This window comes from Oncorhynchus masou, chromosome 25 (assembly GCF_036934945.1).
Source record: "Oncorhynchus masou masou isolate Uvic2021 chromosome 25, UVic_Omas_1.1, whole genome shotgun sequence".
Taxonomy (NCBI): Eukaryota; Metazoa; Chordata; class Actinopteri; order Salmoniformes; family Salmonidae; genus Oncorhynchus; species Oncorhynchus masou.
Genome location: NC_088236.1, coordinates 5,702,924 through 5,724,465, shown reverse-complemented (window position 1 = coordinate 5,724,465; position 21,542 = coordinate 5,702,924). Strand labels below are relative to the sequence as shown.

At 44.4% G+C, this 21,542-nt stretch overlaps 1 protein-coding gene across 1 annotated transcript in view; it reads left to right on the top strand.

The window, feature by feature from the left end:
• LOC135513459 (chondroitin sulfate proteoglycan 4-like) overlaps positions 1–21,542 on the top strand; it is an 82,248-nt gene that overhangs the window by 7,369 nt on the left and 53,337 nt on the right. The window contains exons 2-5 of the mRNA XM_064936338.1: positions 4,821–4,984; positions 16,065–19,105; positions 19,329–19,498; positions 20,442–20,833. Of these exons, the coding sequence (XP_064792410.1) occupies positions 4,821–4,984; positions 16,065–19,105; positions 19,329–19,498; positions 20,442–20,833 (3,767 nt within the window). The remainder of the gene's footprint in view (positions 1–4,820; positions 4,985–16,064; positions 19,106–19,328; positions 19,499–20,441; positions 20,834–21,542) is intronic.

Below are 21,542 nucleotides of genomic sequence, written 5' to 3'. Positions count from 1 at the left end.
CTTGACGAACGACTTGGTGTAAACGGTGCTCTTGGGGAATATTAGCTACTGCATATCCTCGTCCCAAATCATGCCGCCTCATGCCAACTCCTGCCTCATGCCAATGCCAGAGGATTTGGCAAGACAGCCTTAACAGATCTGAAACTCTGGTTCTGTCACAATACTGTAACTAGCAGGTTCTGTCACAATACTGTAACTATCAGGTTCTGTCACAATACTGTAACTATCAGGTTCTGTCACAATACTGTAACTATCAGGTTCTGTCACAATACTGTAACTATCTGGTTCTGTCACAATACTGTAACTATCTGGTTCTGTCACAATACTGTAACTATCTGGTTCTGTCACAATACTGTAACTATCAGGTTCTGTCACAATACTGTAACTATCAGGTTCTGTCACAATACTGTCACTATCAGGTTCTGTCACAATACTGTCACTATCAGGTTCTGTCACAATACTGTAACTATCAGGTTCTGTCACAATACTGTAACTATCAGGTTCTGTCACAATACTGTCACTATCAGGTTCTGTCACAATACTGTAACTATCAGGTTCTGTCACAATACTGTAACTATCAGGTTCTGTCACAATACTGTCACTATCAGGTTCTGTCACAATACTGTAACTATCAGGTTCTGTCACAATACTGTCACTATCAGGTTCTGTCACAATACTGTCACTATCTGGTTCTGTCACAATACTGTAACTATCAGGTTCTGTCACAATACTGTAACTATCAGGTTCTGTCACAATACTGTAACTATCAGGTTCTGTCACAATACTGTAACTATCAGGTTCTGTCACAATACTGTCACGATCAGGTTCTGTCACAATACTGTAACTCTCTGGTTCTGTCACAATACTGTAACTATCAGGTTCTGTCACAATACTGTCACTATCAGGTTCTGTCACAATACTGTAACTATCAGGTTCTGTCACAATACTGTAACTATCTGGTTCTGTCACAATACTGTAACTATCAGGTTCTGTCACAATACTGTAACTATCAGGTTCTGTCACAATACTGTAACTATCAGGTTCTGGTTCTGTCACAATACTGTAACTATCTGGTTCTGTCACAATACTGTAACTATCAGGTTCTGTCACAATACTGTAACTATCAGGTTCTGTCACAATACTGTAACTATCAGGTTCTGTCACAATACTGTAACTATCAGGTTCTGTCACAATACTGTAACTACCTGGTGAGTATTGTTACTGCGTGAGTATTGTTGTTGTTCATGTTAGCAGTTACAACACAGATGCATTTCTGTTGTTGTATTTTATTAGGATCCCCACCAGCTGTAGCTGAAACAGCAGCAACTCTTCCTGAGGTCCACACAAGACATGAAAAATGACAGTACATATTTTCTTTTTTACCTTTATTTAACTAGGCAAGTCAGTTAAGAACAAATTCTTATTTACAATGACGGCCTAGGAACAGTGGGTTGACTGCCTTGTTCAGGGGGCAAAACAACAGATTTGACCTTGTCAGCTCAGGGATTCTCAGGGTTACTAGTCCAATGCCCTGACCACTAGGCTACCCTGCCTACAGAACAGCAATAGACAAGAACAACTCAAGGACAGGACAACACACATGTACTTGTATATCAGATATCAGATCCTGACTGTTTAATGACTGTGTAATGATAGAAACGATATCACGAGGCATACTAAAAAGAACCTGACTACTGTAATGATAGTAATGATATCCTGAGGCATACTAAAAATGAGTTTTTCTAAATGTCACATATTTCCTGCTGTTTGTGAAGAACACAGTCTCCTGCTTGTGTCTCGTTCTTCTTTTTCTTCTTCCTTCCTATTCCAGCTCCACATCAAACATAGATGTACTGTACTGTAGTCCCATTGATCTGAGAATGAGGATGCTGTATTGTAGTCCCATTTGATCTGAGAATGAGGATGCTGTACTGTAGTCCCATTGATCTGAGAATGAGGATGCTGTATTATTGTCCCATTTGATCTGAGAATGAGGATGCTGTATTGTAGTCCCATTTGATCTGAGAATGAGGATGCTGTATTATTGTCCCATTTGATCTGAGAATGAGGATGCTGTACTGTAGTCCCATTGATCTGAGAATGAGGATGCTGTACTGTAGTCCCATTGATCTGAGAATGAGGATGCTGTACTGTAGTCCCATTTGATCTGAGAATGAGGATGCTGTACTGTAGTCCCATTTGATCTGAGAATGAGGATGCTGTACTGTAGTCCCATTTGATCTGAGAATGAGGATGCTGTACTGTAGTCCCATTTGATCTGAGAATGAGGATGCTGTACTGTAGTCCCATTTGATCTGAGAATGAGGATGCTGTACTGTAGTCCCATTTGATCTGAGAATGAGGATGCTGTACTGTAGTCCCATTTGATCTGAGAATGAGGATGCTGTATTATTGTCCCATTTGATCTGAGAATGAGGATGCTGTATTGTAGTCCCATTTGATCTGAGAATGAGGATGCTGTATTGTTGTCCCATTCAATCTGAGAATGAGGATGCTGTATTATTGTCCCATTTGATCTGAGAGTGAGGATGCTGTATTGTAGTCCCATTTGATCTGAGAATGAGGATGCTGTATTGTTGTCCCATTCAATCTGAGAATGAGGATGCTGTATTATTGTCCCATTTGATCTGAGAATGAGGATGCTGTATTATTGTCCCATTTGATCTGAGAATGAGGATGCTGTATTATTGTCCCATTTGATCTGAGAGTGAGGATGCTGTATTATTGTCCCATTTGATCTGAGCATGAGGATGCTGTTTTATTGTCCCATTTGATCTGAGAATGAGGATGCTGTATTGTAGTCCCATTTGATCTGAGAATGAGGATGCTGTATTATTGTCCCATTTGATCTGAGAATGAGGATGCTGTACTGTAGTCCCATTTGATCTGAGAATGAGGATGCTGTACTGTAGTCCCATTTGATCTGAGAATGAGGATGCTGTACTGTAGTCCCATTTGATCTGAGAATGAGGATGCTGTATTATTGTCCCATTTGATCTGAGAATGAGGATGCTGTATTGTAGTCCCATTTGATCTGAGAATGAGGATGCTGTATTGTTGTCCCATTCAATCTGAGAATGAGGATGCTGTATTATTGTCCCATTTGATCTGAGAGTGAGGATGCTGTATTGTAGTCCCATTTGATCTGAGAATGAGGATGCTGTATTGTTGTCCCATTCAATCTGAGAATGAGGATGCTGTATTATTGTCCCATTTGATCTGAGAATGAGGATGCTGTATTATTGTCCCATTTGATCTGAGAATGAGGATGCTGTATTATTGTCCCATTTGATCTGAGAGTGAGGATGCTGTATTATTGTCCCATTTGATCTGAGCATGAGGATGCTGTTTTATTGTCCCATTTGATCTGAGAATGAGGATGCTGTATTGTAGTCCCATTTGATCTGAGAATGAGGATGCTGTATTATTGTCCCATTTGATCTGAGAATGAGGATGCTGTACTGTAGTCCCATTGATCTGAGAATGAGGATGCTGTACTGTAGTCCCATTGATCTGAGAATGAGGATGCTGGACTGTAGTCCCATTCAATCTGAGAATGAGGATGCTGTACTGTAGTCCCATTGATCTGAGAATGAGGATGCTGTACTGTAGTCCCATTCAATCTGAGAATGAGGATACTGTACTGTAGTCCCATTTGATCTGAGAATGAGGATGCTGTACTGTAGTCCCATTGATCTGAGAATGAGGATGCTGTATTATTGTCCCATTTGATCTGAGAATGAGGATGCTGTACTGTAGTCCCATTGATCTGAGAATGAGGATGCTGTACTGTAGTCCCATTTGATCTGAGAATGAGGATGCTGTATTATTGTCCCATTTGATCTGAGAGTGAGGATGCTGTATTATTGTCCCATTTGATCTGAGCATGAGGATGCTGTATTATTGTCCCATTTGATCTGAGAATGAGGATGCTGTATTGTAGTCCCATTTGATCTGAGAATGAGGATGCTGTATTATTGTCCCATTTGATCTGAGAATGAGGATGCTGTACTGTCCAATTTGTAAGTCGCTCTGGATAAGAGCGTCTGCTAAATGACTTAAATGTAAATGTAAATGTACTGTAGTCCCATTGATCTGAGAATGAGGATGCTGGACTGTAGTCCCATTTGATCTGAGAATGAGGATGCTGTATTGTAGTCCCATTTGATCTGAGAATGAGGATGCTGTACTGTAGTCCCATTTGATCTGAGAATGAGGATGCTGTATTATTGTCCCATTTGATCTGAGAGTGAGGATGCTGTACTGTAGTCCCATTGATCTGAGAATGAGGATGCTGTACTGTAGTCCCATTTGATCTGAGAATGAGGATGCTGTACTGTAGTCCCATTTGATCTGAGAATGAGGATGCTGTATTATTGTCCCATTTGATCTGAGAATGAGGATGCTGTACTGTAGTCCCATTTGATCTGAGAATGAGGATGCTGTATTATTGTCCCATTTGATCTGAGCATGAGGATGCTGTATTATTGTCCCATTTGATCTGAGAATGAGGATGTAATCAAAGCTCAAGACAGACAAGCCGTTTGAAATGTTCAGTACTCAGTCATATGTGACATATTTCTCTCTGTCTCTCTGTCTCTCTCTCTCTCTCTCTCTCTCTCTCTCTCTCTCTCTCTCTCTGTCTCTCTCTGTCTCTCTCTCTGTCTCTCTGTCTCTCTCTCTCTCTGTCTCTGTCTCTCTCTGTCTCTCTCTCTCTGTCTCTGTCTCTCTCTCTCTGTCTCTCTCTCTCTCTCTCTCTCTCTGTCTCTCCCTCTCTCTCTCTCCCTCTCTCTCTCCAGCCTCGTTCTACGGCGATGGCTATGTGCAGCTCAAGGCGGTGGAGTCGTCGAACCGTAACTCCCTGCGTGTTCGCTTCCGTACCTCCAGCCCCCGCGGCCTGCTCTTCCTCGCTGCCGACCATACAGACTACCTTCTACTGGAGCTGAACTCTGGTTGCCTGCAGGTCGGTACATTTATAGCCTAGACACCACACACACACACACAAACACACGGACACACTCACAACTGGAATAATGGTGTTTGACCATCTACAATGGTATTTCACAGTAAACAATTTAACATCAGACTTTTCAGCATGCTTATAGGGAGCGGTACTCAACATGTACACCACTTAAACAAATGACTGATGATTGGCTTAAAGAAATGGATAATTAGAAGCTGTTTCATCGCTGCAACTCCCCAACGGGCTCAGGAGAGGCCAAGGTTGAGTCATGCGTCCTCCGAAACATGACCCACCCACACCAATGAGTCGGAGGAAACACCATTCAACTGATGACCAGGGTCAGCTCGCAGGCACCTGACCCACCACAAGGAGTCACTAGAGCGCAATGAGCCAAGTAAAGCCCACGGCCAAACCCTCCCATAACCCGGAAGATACTTGTGTAATTGTGCACCAGTATGAGACTCCAGGTCACGGCCAGTTGTGGGAACGAACCCCAGGCTGTAGTGACACCGCAACACTGCAATGCAGTGCCTTAGACCGCTGTGCCACTCGGGAGGCCTTGTGAGATCTGTATTGTGTTAGACTTCAGTGCAGCTTTTGACATTATCGATCATAATCTGCTGTTAGAAAAAAACGTATGTGTTACGGCTTTACTTCCCCTGCTATAATGTGGATGAAGAGTTACCTGTCTATCAGAACACAGAGGGTTTTCTTTAATGGAAGCCTCTCCAACATAATCCAGGTAGAATCAGGAATTCCCCAGGGCAGCTGTCTAGGCCCCTTACTTAAAAAAAAAACTTTACTAATGACCTGCCGCTGGCACTGAATAAAGCCTGTGTGTCTATACATGCTGATGACTCAACACGATACACGTCAGCTACGACAGCAAGGGAAACCACTGCAACAAATAGCTGCAGTTAGTTTTAGAATGAGTGGCAAGAAATAAGTTAGTTACAGTATTTAAAAGCAATGTATTTGGGACAAATAATTAAATAAACTCTAAGCCTCAACTAAATTTAGTAATAAATAATGTGGAAATCAAGCAAGTTAAGGAGGCTAAATTGCTTGCTGTAACTCTGGGTTGTAAACTGCCATGGTCAAAACATATTGATGCAACGGCAGCCAAGATGGGGAGAAGTCTGTCCGTAATAAAGTGCTGCTCTGCTTTCTTGACATCGCCATCAACAAAACAGGTCCTACAGGCCCTAGTTCTTTCACATCTGGACTACTGTAAATTACAGTTGGCCCAGAACAGAGCAGCACGGCTGGCACAGTACACAGAGAGCTAACATCAATAACATGCATGTCAATCTTTCCTGGTTGAAAGTAGAGGAGAGATTGACTGCATCACAACTTGTCTTTGTGAGAGGTATTGACATGCTGAAAGCACTGAGCTGTCTGTTTAAACTACTAGCACACAGCTCAGACACCCATGCAGACCCCACAAGACATGCCACCAGAGGTCTGTTTAAACTACTAGCACACAGCTTAGACACCCATGCAGACCCCACAAGACATGCCACCAGAGGTCTCTTCACAGTCCCCAAGTCCAGAACAGACTATGGGAGGTGCACAGTACTACATAGAGCCATGACGACATGGAACTCTTTTCCACAGTACTACATAGAGCCATGACTACATGGAACTCTATTCCACAGTACTACATAGAGCCATGACTACATGGAACTCTATTCCACAGTACTACATAGAGCCATGACTACATGGAACTCTATTCCACAGGACTACATAGAGCCATGACTACATGGAACTCTATTCCACAGTACTACATAGAGACATGACTACATGGAACTCTATTCCACAGTACTACATAGAGCCATCACTACATGGAACTCTATTCCACAGTACTACATAGAGCCATGACTACATGGAACTCTATTCCACAGTACTACATAGAGCCATGACTACATGGAACTCTATTCCACAGTACTACATAGAGCCATGACTACATGGAACTCTATTCCACAGTACTACATAGAGACATGACTACATGGAACTCTATTCCACAGTACTAAATAGAGCCATGACTACATGGAACTCTATTCCACAGTACTACATAGAGCCATGACTACATGGAACTCTATTCCACAGTACTACATAGAACCATGACTACACCAGGTGACTGATGCAAGCAGTCGAATCAGACACAAATTCTAGCACACACGTACATAATATTGTTATATTGCTGCACTATTGACTTTGTATTGTAGATTTGTAGTGGTAGAGTAGTGGTGTTATAATGTGTTGTATTGTAGACATGTAGTGGTGTTATAATGTGTTGTATTGTAGATATGTAGTGGTAGAGCAGTGGTGTTATAATGTGTTGTATTGTAGATATGTAGTGGTAGTGTAGTTGTGTAATAATGTGTTGTATTGTAGATATGTAGTGGTGTAATAATGTGTTGTATTGTAGATATGTAGTGGTGTAATAATGTGTTCTATTGTAGATATGGAGTGGTGTAATAATGTGTTGTATTGTAGATATGTAGTGGTAGAGTAGTGGTGTTATAATGTGTTGTATTGTAGATATGTAGTGGTAGAGTAGTGGTGTTATAATGTGTTGTATTGTAGATATGTAGTGCTAGAGTAGTGGTGTTATAATGTGTTGTATTGTAGATATGTAGTGGTGTTGTATTGTAGATATGTAGTGGTGTAATAATGTGTTATATTGTAGATATGTAGTGGTGTTATAATGTGTTGTATTGTAGATATGTAGTGGTGTAATAATGTATTGTATTGTAGATATGTAGTGGTAGAGTAGTGGTGTTATAATGTGTTGTATTGTAGATATGTAGTGGTAGAGTAGTGGTGTTATAATGTGTTGTATGGTAGATATGTAGTGGTAGAGTAGTAGTGTTATAATGTGTTGTATTGTAGATATGTAGTAGTGTAATAATGTATTGTATTGTAGATATGTAGTGGTGTTATAATGTGTTGTATTGTATATATGTAGTGGTAGAGTAGTGGTGTTATAATGTGTTGTATTGTAGATATGTAGTGGTGTTATAATGTATTGTATTGTAGATATGTAGTGGTGTAATAATGTGTTGTATTGTGTATATATATAGTGGTAGAGTAGTGTTGTTATAATGTGTTGTATTGTAGATATGTAGTGGTGTTATAATGTGTTGTATTGTAGATATGTAGTGGTGTAATAATGTATTGTATTGTAGATATGTAGTGGTGTAATAATGTGTTGTATTGTATATATATAGTGGTAGAGTAGTGTTGTTATAATGTGTTGTATTGTAGATATGTAGTGGTAGAGTAGTGGTGTTATAATGTGTTGTATGGTAGATATGTAGTGGTAGAGTAGTGGTGTTATAATGTGTTGTATTGTAGATATGTAGTGGTGTAATAATGTGTTGTATTGTAGATATGTAGTGGTAGAGTAGTGGTGTTATAATGTGTTGTATGGTAGATATGTAGTGGTAGAGTAGTAGTGTAATAATGTGTTGTATTGTAGATATGTAGTGGTGTAATAATATTTTGTAGTGTAGATATGTAGTGGTGTAATAATGTATTGTATTGTAGATATGTAGTGGTGTAATAATGTGTTGTATTGTAGATATGTAGTGGTAGAGTAGTGGTGTTATAATGTGTTGTATTGTATATATATATATAGTGGTAGAGTAGTGTTGTTATAATGTGTTGTATTGTAGATATGTAGTGGTAGAGTAGTGTGTAATAATGTGTTGTATTGTATATATATATAGTGGTAGTGTAGTGGTGTAATAATGTGTTTTATTGTATATATATAGTGGTAGAGTAGTGGTGTAATAATGTATTGTATTGTATATATATATAGTGGTAGAGTAGTGGTGTCATAATGTGTTGTATTGTATATATATAGTGGTAGAGTAGTGGTGTAATAATGTGTTGTATTGTATATATATATATAGTGGTAGAGTAGTGGTGTCATAATGTGTTGTATTGTATATATATAGTGGTAGAGTAGTGGTGTAATAATGTGTTGTATTGTATATATATAGTGGTAGACTAGTGGTGTAATAATGTGTTATGTTTTATCTTTTGTTGTATATGTAATGTAAGTGTTTCAATGTGTTTGGACCCCAGGGAGAGTAACTGCTGCCTTGGCAGGAACTAATGGGGATCCATAATAAACCCCAGGAAGAGTAGCTGCTGCCTTGACAGGAACTAATGGGGATCCATAATAAACCCCAGGAAGAGTAGCTGCTGCCTTGGCAGGAACTAATGGGGATCCATAATAAACCCCAGGAAGAGTAGCTGCTGCCTTGACAGGAACTAATGGGGATCCATAATAAACCGCAGGAAGAGTAGCTGCTGCCTTGGCAGGAACTAATGGGGATCCATAATAAACCGCAGGACGAGTAGCTGCTGCCTTGGCAGGAACTAATGGGGATCCATAATAAACCGCTGGAAGAGTAGCTGCTGCCTTGGCAGGAACTAACGGGGGTCCATAATAAACCGCAGGAAGAGTAGCTGCTGCCTTGGCAGGAACTAATGGGGATCCGTTATAAAAATGGAAACGTAAAACTCACACATGGACGCGGAGTTGGGAAGGTTACTTTCTAAATGTAATCCGTTTCAGTTACTACTTAAACTCAACAAGAAAAGAAGCGTCCCCTTTTTCAGGACCCTGTCTTTCAAAGATATTTTGTAAAAATCCAATTGTAAAGGGTTTAAACACTGTTTCCCATGCTTGTTCAATGAACCAAAAACAGTTAATGAACATGCACCTGTGAAACGGCCGTTAAGACTCAAACAGCTTACAGACGGTAGGCAATTAAGGTCACAGTTGTGAAAACGTAGGACACTAAAGAGGCCTTTCTACTGACTCTGAAAAACACCAAAAGAAAGATGCCCAGGGTCCCTGCTCATCTGCGTGAACGTGCCTTAGGCATGCTGCAAGGAGGCATGAAGACTGCAGATGTGGCCAGGGCAATACATTGCATTGTACGTACTGTGAGACACCTAAGGCAGCGCTACAGGGAGACAGGATGGACAGCTGCTCATTCTCACAGTGGCAGAGCACGTGTAACAACACCTGCACAGGATCGGTACATCCGAACAGCACACCTGCGGGACAGGTACCGGATGGCAACAACAACTGCCAGAGTTATACCAGGGTCGCACAATCCCTCAATCAGTGCTCAGACTGTCCGCAATAGGCTGAGAGAGGCTGGACTGAGGGCTTGTAGGCCTATTGTAAAGGCAAGTCCTCACCAGACATCACCAGCAACAATGTCGCCTATGGGCACAAACCCACCGTTACTGGACCAGACAGGACTGGCAAAAAGTGCTCTTCACTGACGAGTCGCGGTTTTGTCTCACCAGGGGTGACGGTCGGATTTGCGTCTATCGCCGAAGGAATGAGCGTTACACCGAGGGCTGTACTCTGGAGCGGGATCGATTTGGAGGTGGAGGGTCCGTCATGGTCTGGGGCGGTGTGTCACAGCATCATCGGACTGAGCTTGTTGTCATTGCAGGCAATCTCAATGCTGTGCATTACAGGGAAGACATCCTCCTCCCTCATGTGGTACCCTTACTGCAGGCTCATTCTGACATGACCCTCCAGCATGACAATGCCACCAGCCATACTTCTCGTTCTGTGTGTGATTTCCTGCAAGTCAGGAATGTCCGTGTTCTGCCATAGCCAGCAAAGAGTCCGGATCTCAATCCCATTGAGCATGTCTGGGACCTGTTGGATCGGAGGGTGAGGGCTAGGGCCATTCCCCCCAGAAATGTCAAGGAACTTGCAGGTGCCTTGGTGGAAAAGTGGGGTAACATCTCACAGCAAGAACTGGCAAATCTGGTGCAGTCCATGAGGAGGATATGCACTGCAGTACTTAATGCAGCTGGTGGCCACACCAGATACTGACTGTTATTTTGATTTTGAACCCTTTGTTCAGGGACACATTAATAATTTTCTGTTTGTCACATGTCTATGGAACTTGTTCAGTTTATGTCTCAGTTGTTGAATCTTGTTATGTTCATACAAATATTTAAACATGTTAAGTTTTCTGAAAATATACGCAGTTGACAGTGAGAGGACGTTTTTTTTTTTTTGTTGCTGAGTTTAGTCCAGAATTGTTATCGAAAACATAACGATTACTTTCGGTTACCTTTGGATTACTTCCCCTTCAGAGGCATTAGAAGAAGACAAAAATTATCCGTTGGTCTGACATCATAGTGGTCTGTGACATCATAATGGGGTCTGACATCATAGTGGTCTGTGACATCATAGTGGTCTGTGACATCATAATGGGGTCTGACATCATAGGGGTCTCTTACTTGTGGTCAGACTCACTCAGGTGGAACAAACTTAAAACTTTGTTCAATGCTGAATTGAATATCATTGAGAAAGCACAAAGATGTCATTATGTGTTTGTTTTTTCTTCGAAAAACATCCTTTCTGAATTTAAAAGTAATCCAAGAAGTAATCAGGTACTTTTCTCTAAAGAATCTGTAATCTGATTACCATATTACAGTTACAGTGTAATATGGTATTACAGTATTACAGTGATTACAGTTATAGTTTTTGTGTAATCAGATGACATGTTACAACACACACCCGTCACACACGACCTCTGGCTATGTCTCTATCTCAGATCCCAGCTGACCGTCAGTCATTCAACACAACAACTCAATCAGGCAGAGTTAAGTCTCCTCCCAGACGGTGCTTTTCACAGTGGGATAGGTTGAGGCCCTCAAACAACAACTACAAATACAGTCGAGGAGGTTGTGTGACCTCCTCGACTGTAACCTTTATTAACCTTTATTTAACTAGGTTAAGAACAAGTTATTTTCATGTCAGAGCAAAACCAAACCATGAGGTTGAAGGAATTGTTCGTAGAGGCAGAGATCTGCGGAAGGATACCAAAACGTGTCTGCTGCATTGAAGGTCCCCAAGAAGACAGTGACCTCCATCATTCTTAAATGGAAGACGTTAGAAACCACCAACACATTCCTAGAGCTAGCCTCCCGGGGGAGAAGGGCCTTGGTCTGGGAGGTGACCAATAACCCAATGATCACTCTGACAGAGCTCTCCATCTCCTCTGTGGAGATGGGAGAACCTTCCAGAAGGACAACCATCTCTGCAGCACTCCACCAATCAGGCCTTTATGCCAGACGGAAGCCACTCCCCAGTAAAAGGCACATGACAGGCCGCTTGGAGTTTGCCAAAAGGCACCTAAAGGACACTCAGACCATGAGAAACAAGATTATCTGGTCTGATGAAACCAAGATTGAACTCTTTGGCCTGAATGCCAAGCGTCACGTCTGGAGGAAACCTGGCACCATCCCTACGGTGAAGCATGGTGGTGGCAGCATCATGCTGCGGGGATGTTTTTCAGCAGCAGGACTGGGAGAATATTCAGGATCGAGGGAAAGATGAACGGAGTAAAGTACAGAGAGATCCTTGATGAAAACCTGCTCCAGAGCGCTCAGGACCTCAGACTGGGGCGAAGGTTCACCTTCCAACAGGACAACGACCCTAAGCACACAGCCAAGATAACACAGGAGTGGCTTTGGGACAAGTCTCTGAATGTCCTTGAGTGGCCCAGCCAGAGCCCGGACTTGAACACGATCAAACATCTCTGGAGAGATCTGAAAATAGCTGTGCAGCGACGCTCCCCATCCAACCTGACAGAGCTTGAGAGGATCTGCAGAGAAGAATGGGAGAAACTCCCCAAATGCCAAGCTTGTAGTGTCTTACCCAAGAAGACTCGAGGCTGTAATCGCTGCCAAAGGTGCTTCAACAAAGTACTGAGTAAAGGGTTTGAATACTTATATAAATGTGATATTTCAGTTTTAAATTTTTTATACATTTGCCATCATGGGGTATTGTGATGTCATTATGGGGTATTGTGTGTAGATTGATGATGGGTTTAAAAAAGGTTGTTTTTTTAGAATAAGGCTGTAACATAACAAAATGTGGAAAAAGTCAAGGGTTCTGAAAACATTCTGAATGCCTGTATGTACCTATATGAAACCATAGAAGAAGAAATGCCCTGTATGTACCTATATAAAACCATAGAAGAAGAAATGCCCTGTATGTACCTATATGAAACCATAGAAGAAGAAATGCCCTGTATGTACCTATATGAAACCATAGAAGAAGAAACGCCCTGTATGTACCTATATGAAACCATAGAAGAAGAAATGCCCTGTATGTACCTATATGAAACCATAGAAGAAGAAATGCCCTGTATGTACCTATATGAAAAGATTCCGAATGCACTGTATCTAGGCCAGTAGAGAGCGTGAGCTGTGTTCTGCTGAGTCGAAAGAAGGAAATGCATCTGTCGCTTGAAGACATGGGTCCAGATTCTCACAAACCTTTTATATCAGAAGAAATCAGCATAAGCGGAGGACAGAGAGGTATATAGAGGCTTTTTGTGACACAGTCAGACGTGTTAAAATGAAAGAATCCTTGGTTTCTGTAATGTCTTGAGATGCGTTTTTAGTTTTATCTGCACTCTGCATCACACTGTCTCCGTCACCGTCACCATCACCGTCTCCATCACCATCACTGTCTCCATCACCATCACCGTCACCATCACCGTCACCATCACCGTCACCATCACTGTCACTGTCTCCATCACCATCACTGTCACCATCACCGTCACCAGCACCGTCACCGTCACTGTCTCCATCACCGTCACCATCACTGTCACTGTCTCCATCACCATCACTGTCACCATCACCGTCACTGTCTCCATCTCCGTCACCATCACCGTCACCATCACTGTCACCATCACCGTCACTGTCTCCATCTCCATCACCGCCACTGTCTCCATCACCATCACTGTCACCGTCACCATCACTGTCACCATCACCGTCACTGTCTCCATCTCCGTCACCATCACTGTCACCGTCACCGTCACCATCACCGTCACTGTCTCCATCACGTCACCATCACTGTCACCATCACCGTCACCATCACCGTCACTGTCTCCATCACCGTCACCATCACTGTCACCGTCACCATCACCGTTACTGTCACCATCACCGTCACCATCACCGTCTCCATCACCGTCACCGTCACCATCACCGTCACCATCACCGTCACTGTCTCCGTCACCATCACCGTCTCCATCACCATCACCGTCACTGTCTCCGTCACCATCACCGTCTCCATCACCATCACCGTCACCGTCACTGTCTCCATCACCGTCACCGTCACCATCACCGATCCCTGAGACTAAAGAATCTCTCCCTGGGTTATACTTTTCATTCTGTGTTGGAGAGTGGAGTGTGGTGTGGATTGTGAATTGTGAAGAGTGAAGTGTGAAATGTGGAATGTGAAGTGTGGAGAGTGAAGTGTGGAGTGCGAAGTGTGAAATGTGAAGCATTTCGCTACACTCGCATTAACATCTGCTAACCATGTGTATGTGACAAATAAATTTGATTTGATTTGAAGTGTGGAGAGTGAAGTGTGGAGAGTGAAGTATGGAGAGTGAAGTGTGGTGAGTGAAGTGTGAAATGTGAAGTGTGGAGAGTGAAGAGTGGAGAGTGAAGTATGGGGTGTGAAGTGTGGAGAGTGAAGTGTGGAGAGTGAAGTGTGGAGAGTGAAGTATGGAGAGTGAAGTGTGGAGAGTGGAGTGTGGAGAGTGAAGTGTGGAGAGTGGAGTGTGGAGAGTGAAGTGTGGAAAGTGAAGTGTGGAAAGTGAAGTGTGAAATGTGGAGTGTGAAGTGTGAAGTGTGGAGAGTGGAGTGTGGAGAGTGAAGTGTGGAGAGTGAAGTGTGGAGAGTGAAGTGTGAAATGTGGAGTGTGAAGTGTGGAGAGTGAAGAGTGGAGAGTGAAGTGTGGAGAGCGAAGTGTGGAGAGTGAAGTGTGGAGTGTGCTGATGCTGTGTGTGTTTCTGTTGTGCATGCCGTGAAGAGCAAGAACACTGCTCATTCGTGCCCCTTCTTAAACCAACTTACGTCATCGAATTCACCAATATTTTTTTGACTTTTTTGTCCTCGGGCTTGGGGTCTCTTTCTGAATGAATCAGAGTTTAGAGATTAGCATTGCTGTTGTGTTGTCTTGAAACCCTGCTTGTATAGTTGGGACTCAGCAGCAAGCGTTGACAAGCCATGTCCTCCCGATGTAGAGCTCCACAGAGACAGGTACTGCATCCCAAATTCGACCCTATGCACTATATGGGTCCTGGTCAACGGTGGTGCACTAAATAGGGAATAGGGTGTGATTTGGTACACAGGCGTGGATAGTAGTAGCATAGCTGAAGGCAGACAGATATAGGATCTTTCTGCTGGGAGACTTAAACAAAGCTCTCTGTTTTAACTATAGGTTACATCATGGCTTGGAAATGTATTCATAATAGCATGAAGGTGTCAGTGTGTTCCCTATATCTTAGTGAACATGGGGGTTTGAAAAAACAAAAACAAAAATTTAAAGGCTGTGAATTAGAACTGAAATGAAATGGGATATTTTTTGCTCACTCATATGTAAATATGACCAAATAGTTAGGTAATGTAGTTATGCAATGTAAGTGACAGTGACAAAAAATAGTATCTGGCTCTGTTGAGTTATTCAGTCCTGTTCTGGCTCTGTGGAGTCATTCAGTCCTGTTCTGGCTCTGTGGAGTCATTCAGTCCTGTTCTGGCTCTGTGGAGTCATTCAGTCCTGTTCTGGCTCTGTGGAGTCATTCAGTCCTGTTCTGGCTCTGTGGAGTCATTCAGTCCTGTTCTGGCTCTGTGGAGTCATTCAGTCCTGTTCTGGCTCTGTGGAGTCATTCAGTCCTGTTCTGGCTCTGTGGAGTTTTTCAGTCCTGTTCTGGCTCTGTGGAGTTTTTCAGTCCTGTTCTGGCTCATTTGAGTTATCCAGTCTTGTTCTGGCTCTGTGGAGTTTTTCAGTCTTGTTCTAAGGACATCTCTATCTTGAGGGTAGGCAACAAATGTGATTGGTTAGGTTTAGGCAATAAATATGGGTGATTTTGTTTAAGCAAGTAATTCCAATAGGTTCTGATTAGGTTTAGCAGTTGGGTTTTTACAGTATATGTGATTGGTTAAGTTTAAAACTTCAGTTTAAAGTAATAATTTTAATCAAGAATCTTCTTCCTCTCTTCCTCAGGTGAAGCTGGACTTGGGATCCGGTGAGTGTTTGCTACGGTCTGAAAGTAGCACCCAGCTAAACGACCTGGCCTGGCACACTGCTGAGCTCCTCCACGACCGCCACAATGTCACCCTGACCGTGGACCAGCACTCCCACACCAGCCTCAGGATGCCAGGGCATGGATCTCAGAAACAGGAGCTGAGCATCCAGGAAGGGCTGTACATCGGCAGCTCTGGAGGCCTGGACAAGCTCTACCTCCCCAGTGACCTGACTGGTTTCCGGGGGTGTATGGACGAGGCTGTCTTCAACGAGCACGATATGTTATCGTCGTTGAGACCTTACGCAGGATTCAAGAGCGTCTATGAGGTTTCTTTAGGCTGTAGTCCCCAGTTCTTTGCTAACGAGGAGGACCCTGTTAGTTTCTTTAGTTCTAGAGCGTATGTCTCCCTGCCACCCTGGAATATCTCCCACGTCCAGCAGGAGGCTCTGTTTGAGTGTGTGGTTCACACCTCAGCTAAAGAGGGGATCATCCTGTATAACTCGGCCAGACAGGGGGGCTTTGTGGCAGTTGAGATCCAAGAGGGGTTGCCTGTAGCCCTTGTGGGTAAAGGAGGCACCAAAACAGAACTTCACTCCCTTACCTTCGTCAATGACAGGAATTGGCATTCAATCAAACTGTTCTTCAGCCCCAAGACCCTCCAGCTGACAGTGGACAAGGAGACAGTAAAGACTAGCATCAGCTCCAAGGGACTACAGCTGAGGGGTTCTGTCTTTGTTGGGGGCATTGACGACAGCACGCGCACAGAAGTCCGGAAGATGGGTCTGGTGTCTGTGTCAGGGAAGAGGGTCAGAGGAGGCTCGTTCAAGGGCTGTCTGAAGGACATGAAAGTCAACGGGATGAAGATGGGTCTGCCCAATGCTGCTGTCACGAAGGATATATCTGTGGGCTGCGGGCCAGAGAAAGAACCAGAGCCCTCGACCACGATGAGTCCAATGACTCTTCCGACTGTCCCCAAGTCCCACTTCGATCCCACTTCCGTCACCCCCACACCAGAATTCCCCATGTCCACTCTGGACAGGGGGCTGGACAAGAGGTACGGGATGAACTTCGTGCTGCTCAGGAACCTTGTGGTCCCGGAGGGAGGACGTGGATCTCTGGAATCCAAACACATCAAGGTTCTCCTGGACTTCAAGAAGCTCAGAATACGGCAGTCCCAGATCATGTTCCGGATCCAAGAGCAGCCGATACTCGGTCAGATCAGACTGGATGTAGACCAGGACCTAGAGGAGAACACCTTCAGCATGCTGGACCTGTGGTACGGCAAGGTGATGTACATCCACGGTGGATCAGAGAACCCAGAAGACTTCTTCACCTTCTCTATCTTCTCCAGCAGCAGGAAGGATGTTCCTGACTACCTGAAAGGAGCCAGGAGGTATCGCTACAACATCACAGTGATGCCCACCAACGACGCCCCAGAGCTCAGCCTGCCCCAGGGGAACCTTTTCATTCTGTTGGATAACTCTAGAAAACACTTGACCACGGAGGTGTTGAAGGCCACAGACATCGACAGCAACCATACCAACCTAATATTCTCTGTCCTGGGGAATCTGAACACTGACGCAGGTTACCTGGAGGTGGAAGACAACCCCGGCGTTGCAGTTACCACATTCTCCCATTCTGACCTAAATGAAGGGAAGGTGAACTATGTCCACACTGGGGCGAGGAACTCCAGGATCGTCCTGAGGGTCAGTGATGGAGACAAGGTGAGCAATACGGTTGTGCTTAGGATTATGGCCATAGGGTTGGAGTATAAGATCGGCAACAACACCGGGCTTGAGATAATTCAGGGTGAGGTGTCTGTGATCAGTAACAAGCACCTGGCCGTTCAGACCAATGCTGTGAAGCAGGTGGTGGACATCCGATATGATGTTGTCGAGCCCCCTCAGTATGGTGAGCTGCAGAGGCTTCACTCCAGCGGCGAATGGAAGCCCACTGGTTCCTTCTCCCAAAGGCTACTGGAGAAAGAACGCCTTCGGTACCTCAGCACTTTCCAAGAAATCCAGACAGCAAATGCTACGGATTACTTCAAATGCAAGGTCACTGTAGCTGGTAGGGTCGATACTGAACTGGTCTTCCCCATCACTGTGAAGTGGGTACATTATAACCTAGTAAGGAACGTAATGGCCGACATTGATAAAGTTCGGAAAGTGACGTTGGACTCGCAGTATCTTTATGCCACTGTGGACGTTGTGACACTATCTGAGGATGATCTGCACTTCAGAGTTCTATCCTCACCGAAGAAAGGACAACTTCTGCTCGTTAACGAGTTACTGAAGAAAAACTCAACATTCAGCCAAAGGAATGTCACTGATCGAAAGGTACAATACGAACTGGTCGACAGACCGTACGAAGACACAAGCGACACTTTTAAATTCCATGTGTTCTCCAAACATGCTCAAACGCAAAGTTACAATTTCCAGATCTCAATAAAAGCTGATGTCAATAGCATATTTATAAGAAATGATGGCCTTCTGATTAAGGAGGGAGAGAGTAAACTCATCACAAAGGCCGAGTTGTTTGCAGAGACACTCAGCACCAAGGAGATGTACTACACCGTCACAAGTAGCCCCAAACACGGGAATCTGCAACGCATCAACCTGTCCAACTCCAACACCAGTTACAACATCATCCAAACGTTCAGCAACCAGGATCTCTTGGAGGAGCGCGTCATGTACATCCACGACGACACAGAGACCACTCAGGACCAGTTCACATTCATAGCCTCCACTAGTCAGGAGTCCAAATCCTCCGTCACGGACGATGAAGTCGGATCCAAAGAAGGGACGTTCAACATCTCCATCCAGCTAGTTAATGACGAGAAGCCAGTACGCGTTGTCGATAAGGTTTTCCATGTGGTGAGGGATGGGCAGCGGTTGCTCACCCTGGACGATCTCTGTTACCATGACGCAGACTCGGACTTCAGCGACGGGCAGTTGGTCTACACGCGACGGGGAATACCGATGGGAGACCTGGTTCTGGTGAACGACACCTCTCACAGGTAATTTCTGTTTTGTTTTAGTACATAATAATAATATAATGTATTATGACTGTCAATTAATCATAAAACTCTCCCTGAATTATCCACAATGCTGTTTCATTTCATAATTTAATAATAATGATAATAGTAATAATAATTAAAAAAAATAATATTTTGTAATATTTATTGTAAATTGTTCATATATAATTGAGTGACACTTGAAATAAACTTTCCTGACCTCCAGGCTGTTCCAGTTCACCCAGAAGGAGCTGGAAGAGAAGAGAGTGTTGTTTCTCCATCGAGGCGTGAGCTCCGGACGCTTCGTGCTCTTCGTGTCCGACAGGAAACACTTTGTCTCCACTCTGCTAGACGTCACTGCCGAAGACCCTTTCCTAAGACTTGGCAACAACACAGGTATGTGTGTATATTTTATATATTATATACATTCGACAAATGAATTGTTACGTAAAGTGCCTTTGGACTGGAGTTCCCAATGTATAGCGAGTATTGCTCAAGCTGTCCATTCATTTTGCCTGTCTGAGAACAAGGATCACGATGGAAACAAGTCTGTTGACTTCATAGTGTTTTTTCCCCCTTGATGATTTTTAATGTGTGTTGTTGTTGTACTCACATGGCTACTCCACATCTTAATTTATCGAGCCATCCATTCATCCATCCCTCCCTCCATCCATCCATCCCTTCATCCCTCCCTCCATCCATCCATCCATCCCTTCATCCCTCCATCCCTCCATCCATCCCTCCCTCCCTCCATCCATCCATCCATCCATCCATCCATTCCTCCATCCCTTCATCCATCCATCCCTTCATCCCTCCCTCCCTCCCTCCCTCCCTCCCTCCCTCCCTCCCTCCCTCCCTCCCTCCCTCCCTCCCTCCCTCCCTCCCTCCCTCCCTCCCTCCCTCCCTCCAACCCTTCATCCATCCATCATCCATCCATACCTTCTTCCTTCCTTCCTTCCTTCCTTCCTTCCTTCCTTCCTCCCTTCCTTCCTTCCTTCCTTCCTTCCTTCCTTCCTTCCTTCCTTCCTTCCTTCCTTCCTTCCATACATCCATCCATTCATCCATTCATCCATCCATACCTCCCTCCATCCATCCATCCATCCATACCTCCCTCCCTCCATCCATCCATACCTCCCTCCCTCCATCCATCCATCCATTGATCCATCCATTGATTCATCCATCCATACCTCCCTCCATCCATCCATCCATCCATACCTCCCTCCATCCATCCATCCATCCATCCATCCATCCATCCATCCATCCATCCATTGATCCATCCATTGATTCATCCATCCATCCATCCATCCATCCCTCCATCCTTCCATCCATTAATTCATAGGTCTGTTCGTCCAGAAGGGAAAGGAAGTGACCCTAACCACAGGTAACTTCAGCGTGCTCACGAACCTCGACATCCGAGACGACAGCGAGGTCACATACAAGGTGTCCGAGCCGCCTAGGAACGGCGGGCTGTATCGCCACGGCAACATCTCCATGCAGTCATTCACCCAGCGCGACCTGAAGAAGGGCCTTGTTTCGTATCGCCATGACGACAGAAAGAACCCGGGGGACTCTTTCAACGTGACGGTGAAGGTTAAAGGCACTTATCTGAACGCCAGAGTCAACGTTAAGGTTTACCTGGACAGCCATCAGAGGCCCCCTATCCTCCAGCACAACAACACTTTACTGGTGGAGGAGAGCACGCCTGTGAAGATTGACCAGAGTAGACTGGAGGTATGCATGTTGTCTGGGATGGGGATGGATGGATGGTTGGAGGGATGGATGGTTGGAGGGAGGGATGGATGGAGGGATGGAGGGATGGAGGGAGGGAGGGAGGGAGGGAGGGAGGGAGGGTGGGAGGGAGGGAGGGAGGGAGGGAGGGAGGGAGGGAGGGAGGGAGGGAGGGAGGGAGGAGGGAGGGAGGGAGGGATGGATGGATGGTTCGAGGGAGGGATGGAGGGAGGGAGGGAGGGATTGTTGGATGGATGAAATGATGAATGATTGGAAGGATATGCCAGTGATTGATGTAGATTAGAATATATCAGTGTTCTGCTAAGCAGTATTTGTACATAGATAATGTGTTGTTTTATATGTACTGTGTCAGTACTGTTATTTCATATGACGTTTCTATAGGATCCAAAGTGTATTGTAAATCCTGAGCATATTTCCCCATGTCAAGTCAAGTGACACGTGAAACATGATGCCAAGTGACACACCAAACATCTCAGAGACTGTGTCCCAAACGGGGCACCCCATTCCAAATATAGTGCACTACTTTATGACCAGGGGTGGTCAAAAGTAGTGCACTAAATCTCACTGTCTGTCTGTCTGTCTGCGTGTCTGTCTGCGTGTCTGTCTGTCTGTCTGTCTGTCTGCGTGTCTGTCTGCGTGTCTGTCTGTGTGTCTGTCTGCCTGTCTGTCTGCCTGTCTGTCTGTCTGTCTG